This window comes from Neophocaena asiaeorientalis, unplaced genomic scaffold, assembly GCF_003031525.2.
Source record: "Neophocaena asiaeorientalis asiaeorientalis breed wild unplaced genomic scaffold, Neophocaena_asiaeorientalis_V1.1 scaffold327, whole genome shotgun sequence".
Taxonomy (NCBI): domain Eukaryota; kingdom Metazoa; phylum Chordata; class Mammalia; order Artiodactyla; family Phocoenidae; genus Neophocaena; species Neophocaena asiaeorientalis.
In genome coordinates this window covers 5320834-5334461 of record NW_020174560.1, presented here as the reverse complement: position 1 = coordinate 5334461, position 13628 = coordinate 5320834, and the positions used below count along the sequence as shown (strand labels likewise).

The 13628-nt window shown below is 39.7% G+C and overlaps 1 protein-coding gene across 1 annotated transcript in view; it reads right to left on the bottom strand.

Moving 5' to 3' along the window:
- Positions 1 to 12971, bottom strand: part of CLTC (clathrin heavy chain) — a 62165-nt gene extending 49194 nt beyond the window's left edge. The window contains exon 1 of the mRNA XM_024757538.1: positions 12679 to 12971. Coding sequence (XP_024613306.1) covers positions 12679 to 12720 — 42 coding nt within the window. The 5' untranslated portion in view covers positions 12721 to 12971. The remainder of the gene's footprint in view (positions 1 to 12678) is intronic.
- Between the last annotated feature and the right edge of the window lie 657 nt (positions 12972 to 13628).

The following is a 13628-nucleotide window of genomic DNA, read 5'->3' as shown; positions in this document are numbered from 1 at the left end:
AAAAAAAAAAAAAAAAAAAAACCCAAAAAAACCCCACTAAAGTATGCAGTGGCAAAGAGACATCACATCATCAAACAGTTCAGTAAAAAATGTACGTAGAGAGGCTAAAGAGGATAAGTCAAATGTAGTAAAAAATGATAAGCACTGACACATCTGGGTAAAGTGTACAAAGAATCTTTGTACCATTCTTCAAACTTTTCCGTAAACCTCAAACTCTGTATGAATAAAACGTTTCTTACAAGTAACTTAAGAGTCGCAACTGAAAGCAACATGTAGATCTTGCTTGGATCCTGCTTTAAACAAACCAAATAACATTTGGGGCCAATCTGAATTCGGACTGGTTTTTAGGTACTGAGGAACTGTTAGGATGCTATAATGATATCGTGATTGTAAGAAAATGTCCTTACCTTCTAAAGATGCATGCTGGAATATTTATAAAATGTCATAATAGCCTGAATTTTAAAAAATGTTTAATTAAAACAAAAAAGCAAATACAGCAAAATATTATTAAAAATCTAGATGATTGGGTATATGCTCTTCCCAGTATTATGAAACCTTGCAATTCTTTTTTTTTAAGTTTTAAAAGAGGGATGAATCTCTGCTCTTATAGGTTACAGAACTTGAAAATTAAATTGCAATTGTAGGGATTAGACTTTTATTAGGCAATTTACCTGTAGGGCAGGAAGGAAGAACACAACTTCAAAAGGTAAAGATGAAAATCAAACCATTCAAAGAGTGACATAATTCCAGAGAAAGAGTTCATGCTCTGTAAAGGAGCTGTATAATGTCTACCCTATCAGAACTGAGAGGTTTGCTACACTGTCCAGTATGGCAGCCACTGGTCCATGCAGCTATTTAATTTTGTTCAGTAAATAAAATTTAAAATTCAGTTCCTCATTCACATCAATCTCATTTCAAGTACTCAACTACCACATGTGACTACTGTATTGGAAGGCACAGAATATAGAACATTTCCATCATTGCACAGTTCTACTGGAGAGCACTGTTTTCAGAAGTTGTTCTTGGGAATCCGACAAGGAGAAAGGGAGAACTTCTTTTACATTAAACTCTGGTAAAATATAAAGGATAGTTGGCAAAGAAACAGTTTCATCTTATATAAGGATTTCTGACAAGGGGAAGCAGGGAAAACTAGAACTTTCAGGTTTCAAAGTCCAGATATCTGTGGGAGGCTTTGGGGAAAAAAAATCTACAAAGTTCAATGGTAGCACAAGAAAGAGCCCAAGGAAAAGCCCACCTAAGTCTTGGTGCCTCTTTCAAGAAATCACTAAACATTCAAACAGCTAAGGCCCAAGTTATAAGGGACTGAGAAGTACTGAGAAGGTACAGATAATAATAATACGTAATTCCTTCAGAGAACATGAGAAAAGAAAGGCCCATCTCTGCGCCTGAGAAACTACCACTGCCTCAGTTTCTAAGATGCTCATCAATATCATAAAGCTTTTGGGTAAAGAGTATACAACTGTAAGATGAATCCCCAATTTCAACAATGTTAACTGTGAAAGAGATTGTTTTAAAATTCAATATGGTAAAAAAAAAATTGTTTTAAATTCAGCAGTATTAGATTCAGAAATCTAAGTTACATACTCATCAGTTTTTAATGCTTTAAGCTTTGTTTTTTCTTGTCTTGGTTTTGAAACTGTACTTGATTTACTTGTACATGTGGCAAACAGAAAAGAGAAAGTGTCCATCCCTGTTTGAGGGGGAGCAAGGCATGCCTAGGTGCTGCACAAAAGGTTTAAGTGATTTAACATACAGCAAGCACTTAGAACACAGTGGGGGCACATAAGCACTCTATTTTAGGGATTTCTATCCTTTTACAGTTATTTAGCTCTGGGACTATGGTATCATCACAACTATTCTAAAACTGATTGGGTCTGATGTCATGCTACTAACATTACATAGTCAAATCCAGGGAAACCCAGCTTGCTTTTTTCAAAATTCTTGTTACTAAAGACAGCTAGCAAAGCCTTCTTATATCAAGGAATCAGGAAACCCACTGATGGTGAGTCAGCATCTTAGTAGACTACATTAGTGATCAAACTATGAAAATATTGTTAAAGGAACTGAATGGACTCTCTCTCTCTATATATATATATATGTGTGTGTATGTATATATTTAATCCAATAGTATACATGTATTAAAAAGGGTAGAGGGACTTCCCTGGTGGTCCAGTGGTTGGGACTCCAAGCTTCCACTGTGGGGGGTGCGGGTTCGATCCATGGTCGGGGAACTAGGATCCTGCAGGCTACATTGTGCAGCCAAAAGTTAAAATAATAAAATAAAAAGGGTAGAAAATTCTGACATATGACAATTCAACCAAGGAAAACCAGACTACTTTTTCAATGCCCAATTCTCTGACTGGCTAAAGATGATACTCTCCATCAGCACAACGTGTCTCAGCAATCAATCACAGTTGTGTCTGTGCCTACAAATATCACATAATTAAAGGAGTAATAAGTTTGCTTTGAGCTTACTAATTTCAACCAGCGCTTATTACATGTGATCAGATAGGAACACTCATTGGAAATAGGCTTCTTTATAAGCACACCCGGTAAGTATGCTTCCTAATGAATGACTAGTAGACTCAGAACAGAACTCATTTACCAGCTGAAAATCAAAATACATTAAAATTTGTGTTTATGGGGCTTCCCTGGTGGTGCAGTGGTTGAGAGTCCGCCTGCTGATGCAGGGAACACGGGTTCATGCCCCAGTCCGGGAAGATCCCACATGCCGTGGAGCGGCTGGACCCGTGAGCCATGGCCGCTGAGCCTGCGCGTCCGGAGCCTGTGCTCCGTAACGGGAGAGGCCACAGCAGTGGGAGGCCCGCGTAACGCAAAAAAAAAGAAAAAAAAAAAAAAGAAAATTTGTGTTTATGACAGCATTATTAAGGATTATGTTTCACAATTAGTGCTTGGCTTTACACTTTCCAGTTCCTTCCTCCTTGTTTCATCTGAATTGTTAGAATGTAAAGGAAGCATGTACAGCTACTGTATTTCAGACAAGGACATTTTGTGCTGTGCTCTATGTATAATCCTATTTCAGTTACCTTTTCTGTAAATGAATCTTGTATCTTGAAAAAGACTTAAGTGTTACTGCTACAGAGTTAAGAGGTCAACAATTTTCGAGTCCTGCTGATACTTGGATGTCACCCAATACAGATATTTTTAGGTGCTTGAAGATGTGGTTAACTTCCTATCCCAAGGATTTCACTCAGCATAACTTCCTTTAAAAGTTCCAAAACATCCTCTACCTTCACTAGTATTAATCACAGTGAAGAAAATGCTGACAACAGTAACTTCATTGAGCCCTTCCAGGAAACTAGCAGAATGTCAAATAAAAACTGCAGTTTCTGTCTTCTACAGGAAATAAATAAAAATGCTGAAAGTACAGTATTCCTTTAATTCTTTCATCAACAGTATACCAGCCATTGTTTTCTATGCGCTCCACACATTTTAAGCAACAAATAAAAATGCCCTTGTGGACCCCACACTTAAACATACAGATTTATTTCTACTCCATGTTGTTTGAGGCAATCATTCTCAGGAGAATTTTTTTTTTTTTTTTTTTTTGCGGTACGCGGGCCTCTCACTGTTGTGGCCTCTCCCGTTGTGGAGCACAGGCTCCGGATGCGCAGGCTCAGCGGCCATGGCTCACGGGCCTAGCCGCTCCGCGGCATGTGGGATCTTCCCGGACCGGGGCACGAACCCGTGTCCCCTGCATCGGCAGGTGGACTCTCAACCACTGCGCCACCAGGGAAGCCCAGAATTTTTTTACTCTGGTCACTCCATATTGTTAAGTAATACATTCAGGAAGGAACCACAGTTGGAGACAGGAACTATAAGACTACTAGCTTTGGTAAACTATCAAGAGACTCAAAGAATTTTTCCTACTTAACTACTAACTGGAAAATTAAAAAACCTTTAAATGTAACTCGTTCTTTAAAAATAATAATCCAATAATTTGATGAAATATCACATATCAATTCTGACCAAGCTGCAGGGAAATACAGGGAAGTTTTTACAGCCCAAACCTTGCAGATAGGTATGACTCCCCAAGGTTATGCCCTTTCCTGTATAAATGCCATTCAGCTGGCACATAACAACTGAATGCTACCCAAGCTATGACTGGTTATGGAAATGCAATCTAAAGCAGGACACACGATTTAAGGGAGGGCAGAGCTACAAAGATTGGGAGAGAACACATGGAAGTAAAAAACACCAAATAGGGTATTCATTTTCCCAAGTAGACTATTCCCTGGTCATCCAAAAAAGCTTTTGATAGCTGGAGAGAATGTGGAAATATTGCAACTCTCATATACTGCTGATGGGGATGTAAAGTGGTGTAGCTGCTGTGGAAAAAGTTGGGCAGTCCCTCAAAAAGTTAAAATATAGTTACCATATGACCCAACAATTCCACTCCTCGGTATATATCCAAAAGAACTAAAAATAGGTATTCAAACAAAAACCTGTAATGTTCGCAGCAGCACTATTCACGATACCCAACAGGTGGAAAGAATCCAAATGTTCATGGATCAATGAAAGGACAAATAAAATGTGGTATATCCATTCAATGGAGTATTATTCAGCCATAAATGAATAAAGTACTGATACATACTACATGGATAAACCTCAAACAGTATGCTTAGTGAAGGAAATTAGACAACAAAAGGTCACACATTGTATGATTCCATTTATAGGAACAGATAAATTCATAGAGACAGAAAGTATATTAGTGGTTGCTGGGGGATGGGAGGAGGGAGGAAGAAGACTGCTTAATGGATATGGAGTTTCCTTTTGGGGTAATGAAATGTTTTAGAACTAGATACAGGTGATGGTTGCAAAACACTGTGAACTTACTAAATACCATTATATTGTTCACTTTAAAATGGTTAATTTTAGATATGCTTAATATATAATTCATGTAGTCATTTGACAGTTTATATAGACATTTAAAATTATAAAATAACTCGGAAATGTTTTTCTACTCTTCATATTTCAGAAACCATTTTAAACTCTTCATGCGTATTTTTTACATCAGTGTCTTCATTAGCAGTGCAAAGTCATCTGCATTCCATCAAAGTGCTTTTTAAAAATTCATTATGGTACCATCATGGGAAATTTACAACATGCCTCAAATTTCTATTTCTGTATTAGGAGAGGTGTTTTTACACTTGTTTTTGGATTACAGTCTCCAGAAACACCTCCCTAATGGACTGGTTTATGAGTGAAATTTAAAATGTTTGCTTACAACATACAACAGTTGTAATTGTGAAGCCATACAGAGAGGAATAATTATTAGGTGTGTTAAATTTACCTCTTACCAACCCAGCTGATTTCAAGTCCATGGTAGCCTTCCCTGAACAGTGTTGTAGTATTCAATTCAAACAGAAGCAACTGTAAAGGACTCAGTAATACAGACACTTGATAAGACTTTTAATATAAGGAAACTCTTTCCTGTGGAATATTTTATGGTTAAAAAAAGACACCTGCCTTAGATTTGCATAGTTCAATAGGAAAGAATGTGAAGTACTGTAGAGTTGGGAAAGAGATGGATTTTGTAAACCATGTTCTCCCTATAGGTTTATTTCCCTAATTATTAATCCTCAAATAATGAGATCTACCCAAAGTTAGTTTTTTGCCAAGCTGAACATATGTGGATAGTCTTTGGCTTCCCTCTGTCCACTTTAGTGGTTTTTAAGTCCTCTTTCTCAGATGAGCAGCTAGTCAGAAATAGATGAAGGCAACTCTCAACCCAATTCTCATTTTTCATCTACCATGATTCCCAGTTTCAACAGACAGGGGTCATTAAACACTGCAATCACCTTCCCTACTTCAGAAATGGACTGGATGTAGAAAATGAGAAGGAGAGAGTCTGGTGTAACTCTAAGATCGTGTCTTCAATAACTGGATAAATGGGTAATTTTTTCCTTGAGCATAGCATATATGTTCAACTCAACTGGATAAAGACAGACTCCCCTCCAGCATAGGGGCTAAGGATTAATATCTGTATGGGCTAAGTATCATGATATAAATACAACCACATACTATAGGCTAACTTTACAACTGCCAGAAAGTATTGTTTTAAATATAATAAAAGAGGAAGTTGAGAAAAGCTAAAAAGATAAGAGCTCGGATTAAACATATGAAACATTTTCCACAACGGTATATTGCAGAATTTAAAATTTTTAACGTGACCATATGGTTTTAATGGACCCAGTTCCTATTCTTTCAAAAATAAGCTTTAAAATCTGCCGTACTTCAGGGGACTTCCCTGGTGGTCCAGCAGTTAAGACTCCGCGCTTCCAGTGCAGGGGGCACAGGTTCGATCCTGGTTAGGGAACTAAGATCCCACATGCTGCATGCCGCGGCCAAATAAATAAATAATAAAATCTGCTATACTTCAGAACTTAAAGAAAAGTCCTTACTTACCCAATGATTCAGAAAAGGAAGTACCAGTATTACTGGCAGTTCTGTCTCCAAAGCACAATCCTACAAATGTGTAACCATATTCCCCTCTACGGTTATGCTATTCAAACTGAGCAAGCATGTTCTACTCCCACTTTTCCCATCCTCCCTCCCCAAGCACAACAGTCTTCCTTGAGTTCTATTCACATTTTACATTAGAATAAACACAAAAACATAAATAATACAGTAAAATAGAAAGCAGAAGTTTCCTGCTTTCACAAGTGGCTTCAGGCTGGAACATATTCACTCTCTTGTTACTAAGGAAAAGTCTAAGAGAAATTTGAGAAGTTTAGCCTTATGACAGGGATATAGATAATCTTGGTTATTACAAGTTAACCTGATTCCAATCATTCTGCACAATTTTTTAGTGGGAACTTGGATTAAAGCCCTTTAAAAAACATCATCTCAATAACCATTTAAGGCATAAGAAAATCCAGGTGTTGGTTCACTGGCCCCTAATTTTCTCATAAAAACTACTGACCTAAAAACATACTAGTAGAATGTATACATCAAAGAACACCACAGCATACATACAAATTATACAGATCATTCACCAAATGAGGCAATGTGCCACAATGAAAGAAGAGCAAATATTACCACCCACTCACTAGCTGTGTGACTCTACAGGTTAACTGCTATGAACTTCAGTTTCCCCATCTGCAAAATAAGGCTAACCCTACCTACCTGAAGGGATGTTCTTGCCAATCAAATGAGATCATGAACATAAAAGATTTAGCAGAGGTCTTGGCACACAGTAGGTGCTCAAATAGCTATAATGGTCAATTTATTCTGATCTTGTAGATTTCAGGACAATTAGGATTTGATGAGTAGTTATTCCCTCTGAACTAGGATAAACTATCATAAATTATGTAAACTATCTTAAATTATGTCTTTCATAACACAAAAGAAGAGACACAAAAATCTGAGTCTGACAGATGGGTTTTGCATAATACATTCAGATCCAAGCCTCCTGCCACCCCCTGAGTTAAGAGCATTAGCCTCAGGCACTTGGCCAAGTAACAGTGGGGGAAAAAAAGAAAAGATACCCAAGAACTGGAAACTTTGCTACGGCTTAGAATTTGATTTTATGAAATAGCTTTAGCATGGATATGTAAATTTTAAAAAACAGCCTTGTTCTAGTATGAAGGACTAAAATATCAGCTATGAACTCACTTCCTATCTGAGAACATACACTTCTGCACTACCATCTTATAGGACATATAAATACTAACAAAGGCCTGACTGGCATTCCAGGTGGGTAATTTATCAGATGTGGTTTATCAGGAGTCTGACCAAGGAACACTAATTAAAGATGTACCAATGGCACATGTGAGCACTCATGGGCTATTATAAAAGATTAATTAAAATTTTTTCTTCCTTTTGAGCAGTTTCAGAGCAGAATCAATTTTGTGTCATATGAATATTTGTATTAAATCCTGCACAATATCAAACATTCAATAACATCCATGGTTACAATTATGTGTGGACAGTCTCTGCCAACTAATCAATGCAAGCACAAATGCAAGCTGCAGTCAGTTTTGTTCACCACTTTGTCCCGAGTGTAACATGATTGTTGATATATAGTAAATATTCAAATCTCAGGTGAGTACCAAATATTTATAAACCATAAAAATCTAGGTCTTAAATCTGCAAAATAAAATGTTGTCACTGGTTAAGAGATAGATACCTGAATAGAATATACTGGACAAAAATTATATAGCCAACAATTAATACCCTTCAAATGCTACACCAAGTACTTTCACATACATGATCTCAGACCTTCATGGTAACTTTGTGAGGTAGTACACATATTTTACAGAGAAAAAGGAGCAAGAGGTTAGTCTTAACCTGCCTTCTCCAATACTGTAGCGACATTTCACAAGCCACATGTGGTTCTGAGAACTTCAAATGTGGCTACTCTGACTGAATTTTCAAGTTTAAGTTAATTAAAATTAAATAGTAATTCAAGTTTAAGTTAATTAAAATTAAATAGTAACTGATAATCGAGTCAATTATGGAAAACTTATGTTTGGAACAACCTACATATGCAAACCTGCTTTTTCAACTGTAAATTTTATGAAAGCTAAATACAGGTCAAATATATCCAATGAAAATAGGGTCTGAATTGAGATGTGCTCTAAGTGTAAAATACACAGCAGATTTTGAAAATTCAGTACCCCCCAAAAAGGAATGTAAAAGATCTCATCTGAAAAGTTTATACTCATTGCATGGTGAAATTATAACATTTGGAGTACACTGAGTTAAATGAGACATTTATTTCACCTGTTTTTTACTTTTAATATGGCCACTGGAAAATGTAAAATTACAGATGTGGCTCATATTTTTCTACTGGATGGAACTGGTCTCAACAACCTCCAAACCCCTGATCTGTCTACTATACGGCATCATTAACCACATGTTAAACCAGAAGAGAAGTCACCTTCTCAGAGAAAAGTCCAACAGACTAAAAAGCACACTAGGATACTAATAACTTCTCCTCTTAAGGTCAATCATTGTTTTTCTTCAAAATATTTAGTGTCAGAAGACCTAGGTTCAAATCCCACTCTGACAGGTTCCCTTGGGCACTAGTTTGAGTCTCACTTTCTCCTACTGTTCAAGAAGGATATCTGGGGGAATTAGGCGAAGACGTGGAAGCACCCAGCCACATTCATAGGACACAACAGACTCTCACAAGAAAGTCTGCTGCTCCTTCCATTCACTAGTCACTGTTCATCATCACTTCCCAAAAGAGACAATATTCAACCAACACTTTCTATTAGTGAATGTTTTAATTTTAGGTAACAAAATGTTCTAAACATATAAATATAGGTGGCCAGATAAATCTTCACTCTTAAAAAGCACATCAGAATGGCCTGTAATTGCGCAGTCCCATGTTGTAGTCAAAAGCTTCATGTAGCTATTTACATTTACATTAATTGAAAAGAAATAAAAGTAAAAATTTAGTCCCTCAGTCACAATAACCACATTTCAAGTGCTCAATATGCCTATGTAGCTAGTATAAATTTTCATCATGGAAGAAATTTCTATTGGATAGTAACTCTCAAAAAGCAAAAGCCACGCAGTAACAAAGACAGAAAAACATCCTGTTAAATATAATTCAAATATCATTAAGTTAAGGTTCCTGAAATCATGTATTTCACTGCACACCAAAATGAAAATGATTGTGATTCTACACACAGCTTCATGCCTTAAATTATTTCCTAAACAGAGTGAAAGTACATTCACTAGAATTAGCCACACCCCTTTGAGTAAATTGACCATTAGGAAAATTCTGAAAACCTTGATACATCTTAAACTCGGAAGCTATTCCTAAAGTAGACTGCAACATAATTCCAAGCAGTATGCCTCTTCCAGGAAGTACGGTTAAGCATATAACATATCCCAGTAATAGCATTGCTTTCTCTTTGCAAATTAAAATAATCATAGCAAGAAACCCTACCATTGAATGCACAACACATTTATGGATCAAAGGGAAAAGAGCAGCGTTGGGAGATTTTTAATTTCAGACCCAAAGAACCCGGGAATACAGCAGAAGATGTCAATTGGCATAAAGATACTTAATAAGCCAAGAAATCAGAGTTGCAGGCAACACTATAGGTAGCCTAGGATTTTTTTCAGAACCTGCAATCCTAGCAAAATCTTGCTCAAATAGGCACTCATCTGTTCACTGCTATCAGCCTCAACATCCTAAAAAAGAAATAAAAACTCCTTTATAACTTAAAATATTAAGCTTCATTTGATGTAGTTCTGAGTCCTTGATGACAGACCCTTCAGTTGGCCAAAGTAGTTCCATGGTATAAAAATAAATTTATTTACAGTTCACGCTTTGAAGATTTCACAGGTTAACTCTACACGCAAGTTCCTCAATTCTTGTTCCCAATTTTTATCCTAAGTGTTTCAGAAAGTTTTCTGCTACTTAGCAAACTGGCAGGGGCTGAGAGGTCAAAGACCTAAGTTGCCAATTAAAATAATCCTTATTAATTTTTATACAGCAAGGGATAAAAATGAAAAGTCAGGAATTATATTATCCTGGAAGAGGCTGGTGACTGGGCTCTGCACAATAATTAATCATTATCAGCTTGAGTACACAGTCACCAAAGCAAGCTTAAATTAAACTTAGTCATGGCATATATACTACTCCAAAAACCGAATTCTTCCAAGTTTATTTGCAAAGCAACTTTATACGCAACTCTTCAAGCATTTGAGAAGGAAATGGCTTCACTCAAGTGTCTGCAAAAACTCTGAACCACTTAGAAATCAGACCCATATTAAATCTGTCTTCAATCAGTGACATGGTTGGAGTCCAGTCTTTGGGATTATTCAACAACCTTGTCTCCTCATTAATAGAAATGCAAAACTATTGCTCAAACCACCACCAGTCAAGAAACAAGATTTACTAGTGGGCTATATCTGTTTTGTAAAGTAAACAGCAACTATAACTGCTTTTCTTGTGTATGATTTTACACACTTTTATCTGCAGGAAGATTATATTCCAGAAGCACTTTAGTGTCAGGACAAGGTTGTGTTTTCCCCTCACACTCAAAAACATTATTTTCCTAACACTCCACATTCAACAGAAGTAACCACAGCAATACAAATTTGGATGGAGCGTAAACAAAAACTTCTGTGTCCATTCTGTCACAATGTTTTTTAACCTTTTGTAAAATAGTGTTCTATTACATCAGATATCTGAAAACCAAAAATGACTGAATAAAGTACATTACTTAACTCATTTTTTGAGTAAAGATTTATAATTCATTACATTTCAAGACAAAGAAGCCTTGCTGATGCAAGCAAAGGTGATACCTGTAAAAAAAATGAAATCATGTTGATAACCAGAATATTAAACCTTTTAATTAACATTTACTTATTGTTATAACAATGGCAGAAAGTAAACAGCCTTCAATGGTAAAGTGTCCAAGAGGCCACTAGTATTAGTGTCATGTCAAACCACTGGCATCTCTTATCATTACGAATTAGTCCTTCAAATGACTGAGCTGAGACAGACCTCTTTAAGGAGGTAATTAGAAAGAAAGCATACTTTATTAATAAATTATTTCAGCCAAAGTAACACCAGGATTGGTGAACCAGGAAAATCAGAAGCTTAGAAGAGACTTAATTCAGTCAAGTCCTCCAATGATCACCTGCCTGGGCCCGCTACGGGCAAGCTGCCAGATAAGACAGTCTGTTGCCTACAGGATAATGCACCATGGGGAAGAACTCTAGAACCTACTAAAGGAAACCAATTACAGACCAAATAACCTTGCATATCTCAGGGCAGGTGTGCTCTATCCCCAGGGGTCGTTCAATATCATGCAATCCTGAGGAAAGTGCTCACGCCAAGCCAACTAGCTGCTCCAAAGACAACCTCTGAACAACTCTTTCCTCCCTTCTAGAGCCGAAGAGGGGATAAAAGCCGCACCATTCCCAGAGACATCAAGAAAGTGAAAAAAGGCGAGTCCCCTTAGGAACCTTGACCCCACGCACTCTGAAATTGACACCGCCCTGAGAAATACGTTCCCCCATTCTATCCTCTTTTTTTTCCTTCAGTGAGCTTCCCAGTTCCTACTGCCTCGGGGAAGGCAAGAGAGGAGCCACTGCCGTTCTCCGCATGCCCGGGGAAGGTGCCTTTCCCGTTGAGAGCCGCAGAGGGAGGAAGAAAAAAGGTTGCCTCTCCCCAACCCACCCGCGCCACAACTCCCGGGTGCAGACACGATGGGGGAAAGGGAAGAGGGCAATGGGAGGTGACAGCCTGCGCTGTCCTAGGGGAAGAGAATTCTTGCTCCGGAAGAAACGGGGGAGAACCCCCCCCCCCCCCACGCCCCGCAACGTACCCAAATGAATGAACTGAATAAAACCGGGGTGGAAGGGTTATTATACGCAGTTCTTGCCATCCAGGAAGCGAAGATAGAGAGGCCTTCAAACCCAGGTATGGCCTCACTGCCCTATGCACCCCGACTCGCTTCCTTTCCACCCAAGCCCCACATCATTTAACCCTTCAAGCTTTCCAAGATAGTGCCCCATCCTCCATCTACCCCAGGAACCGATACCACCTCCACCACCATCCCCCCTCCCCCCCCGGTTCTCCTCTTTTTGCTTGGGCTCAGACTCCAGCTTCTTCCTTCCTACCTCCCTCTCTCCACAGCCCTCACTAGCTCGGACCCACCGCACCTGAAGATGCTCCTGAAAACGAATTGGCAGAATCTGGGCCATGGCGCTGTCGGGGGTGTATGGTCTCCTCCTGTCACTGGGGCTGTGGGGCAGTGGCTGCCCGGGCTCTCCAAGGGAGAGGAGGAGAAGGGGGAGGGGGAGGCTGGGCTCAGCAGGAGAGTCTCCGGGGACGCAGGAAACTGGCAGGCAGACGAAAGAGCTCAGGTCGGGGGCGGAGGCTCCAGGGTCCGCGAGAGCCGCAATGGCGGAACCGGGCGCAGCGCAGACTCCGGAAACGGTTTAGCCCTGCGGAAGGATCCTGGCGACAGAACTCCGCCCAGGTCACCTCACCCCCTCCGCCTTATGTACTCCTCCACGGAGCGCCGCGATGCACCGCAGCGCAGGAATTCGGAGCGTGGGGCGCAGGGCGCTGAGTACCTTGCTTACTGCTGCGACAAGGAGATAAATAGAGGAATCGGAGGGACTATTTTTTGTCTCATCACTTTCCCCAGCCGCCTGCTTTTCCCTCCCCCCCTTTTTTTTTTCGCATTTTGCCACATCATGCGACTAGGGGCGACCAACGTCATTTCCGTGGGCGCTTTGGGTCTCACCCACGTACTTCCGGGTGCACGTGATGCTGGTCAAGAAAGGTCTGCTGATTGCTGCCGGAATGCAGAGCGAGTTCTAGGGAAGCGCGGCGTCTCCTGGGAATGAAGTGGCTGTAGGGCCGCCTTGAGGAATGGCGGTGCTGCTCCCTTTCCCAGTGGGCCCTGCGTATTTAAATGTAGTCCCTTACGAAGGGGACGTGGCGTGGGCAGATGGGCCCAGCCTCCCGCCCTCTCCGTGACTCAGGGAAACGGCCCCCCTGCAGAGCGCTCTTGGCAGCCGGCTGCAGCGCTCCTCCCCCGCCTAGTCTCATGTGGTGGGTGGTTTGTTATATCCCGGGGAGGGGGGCACTGAAACACTGAAAT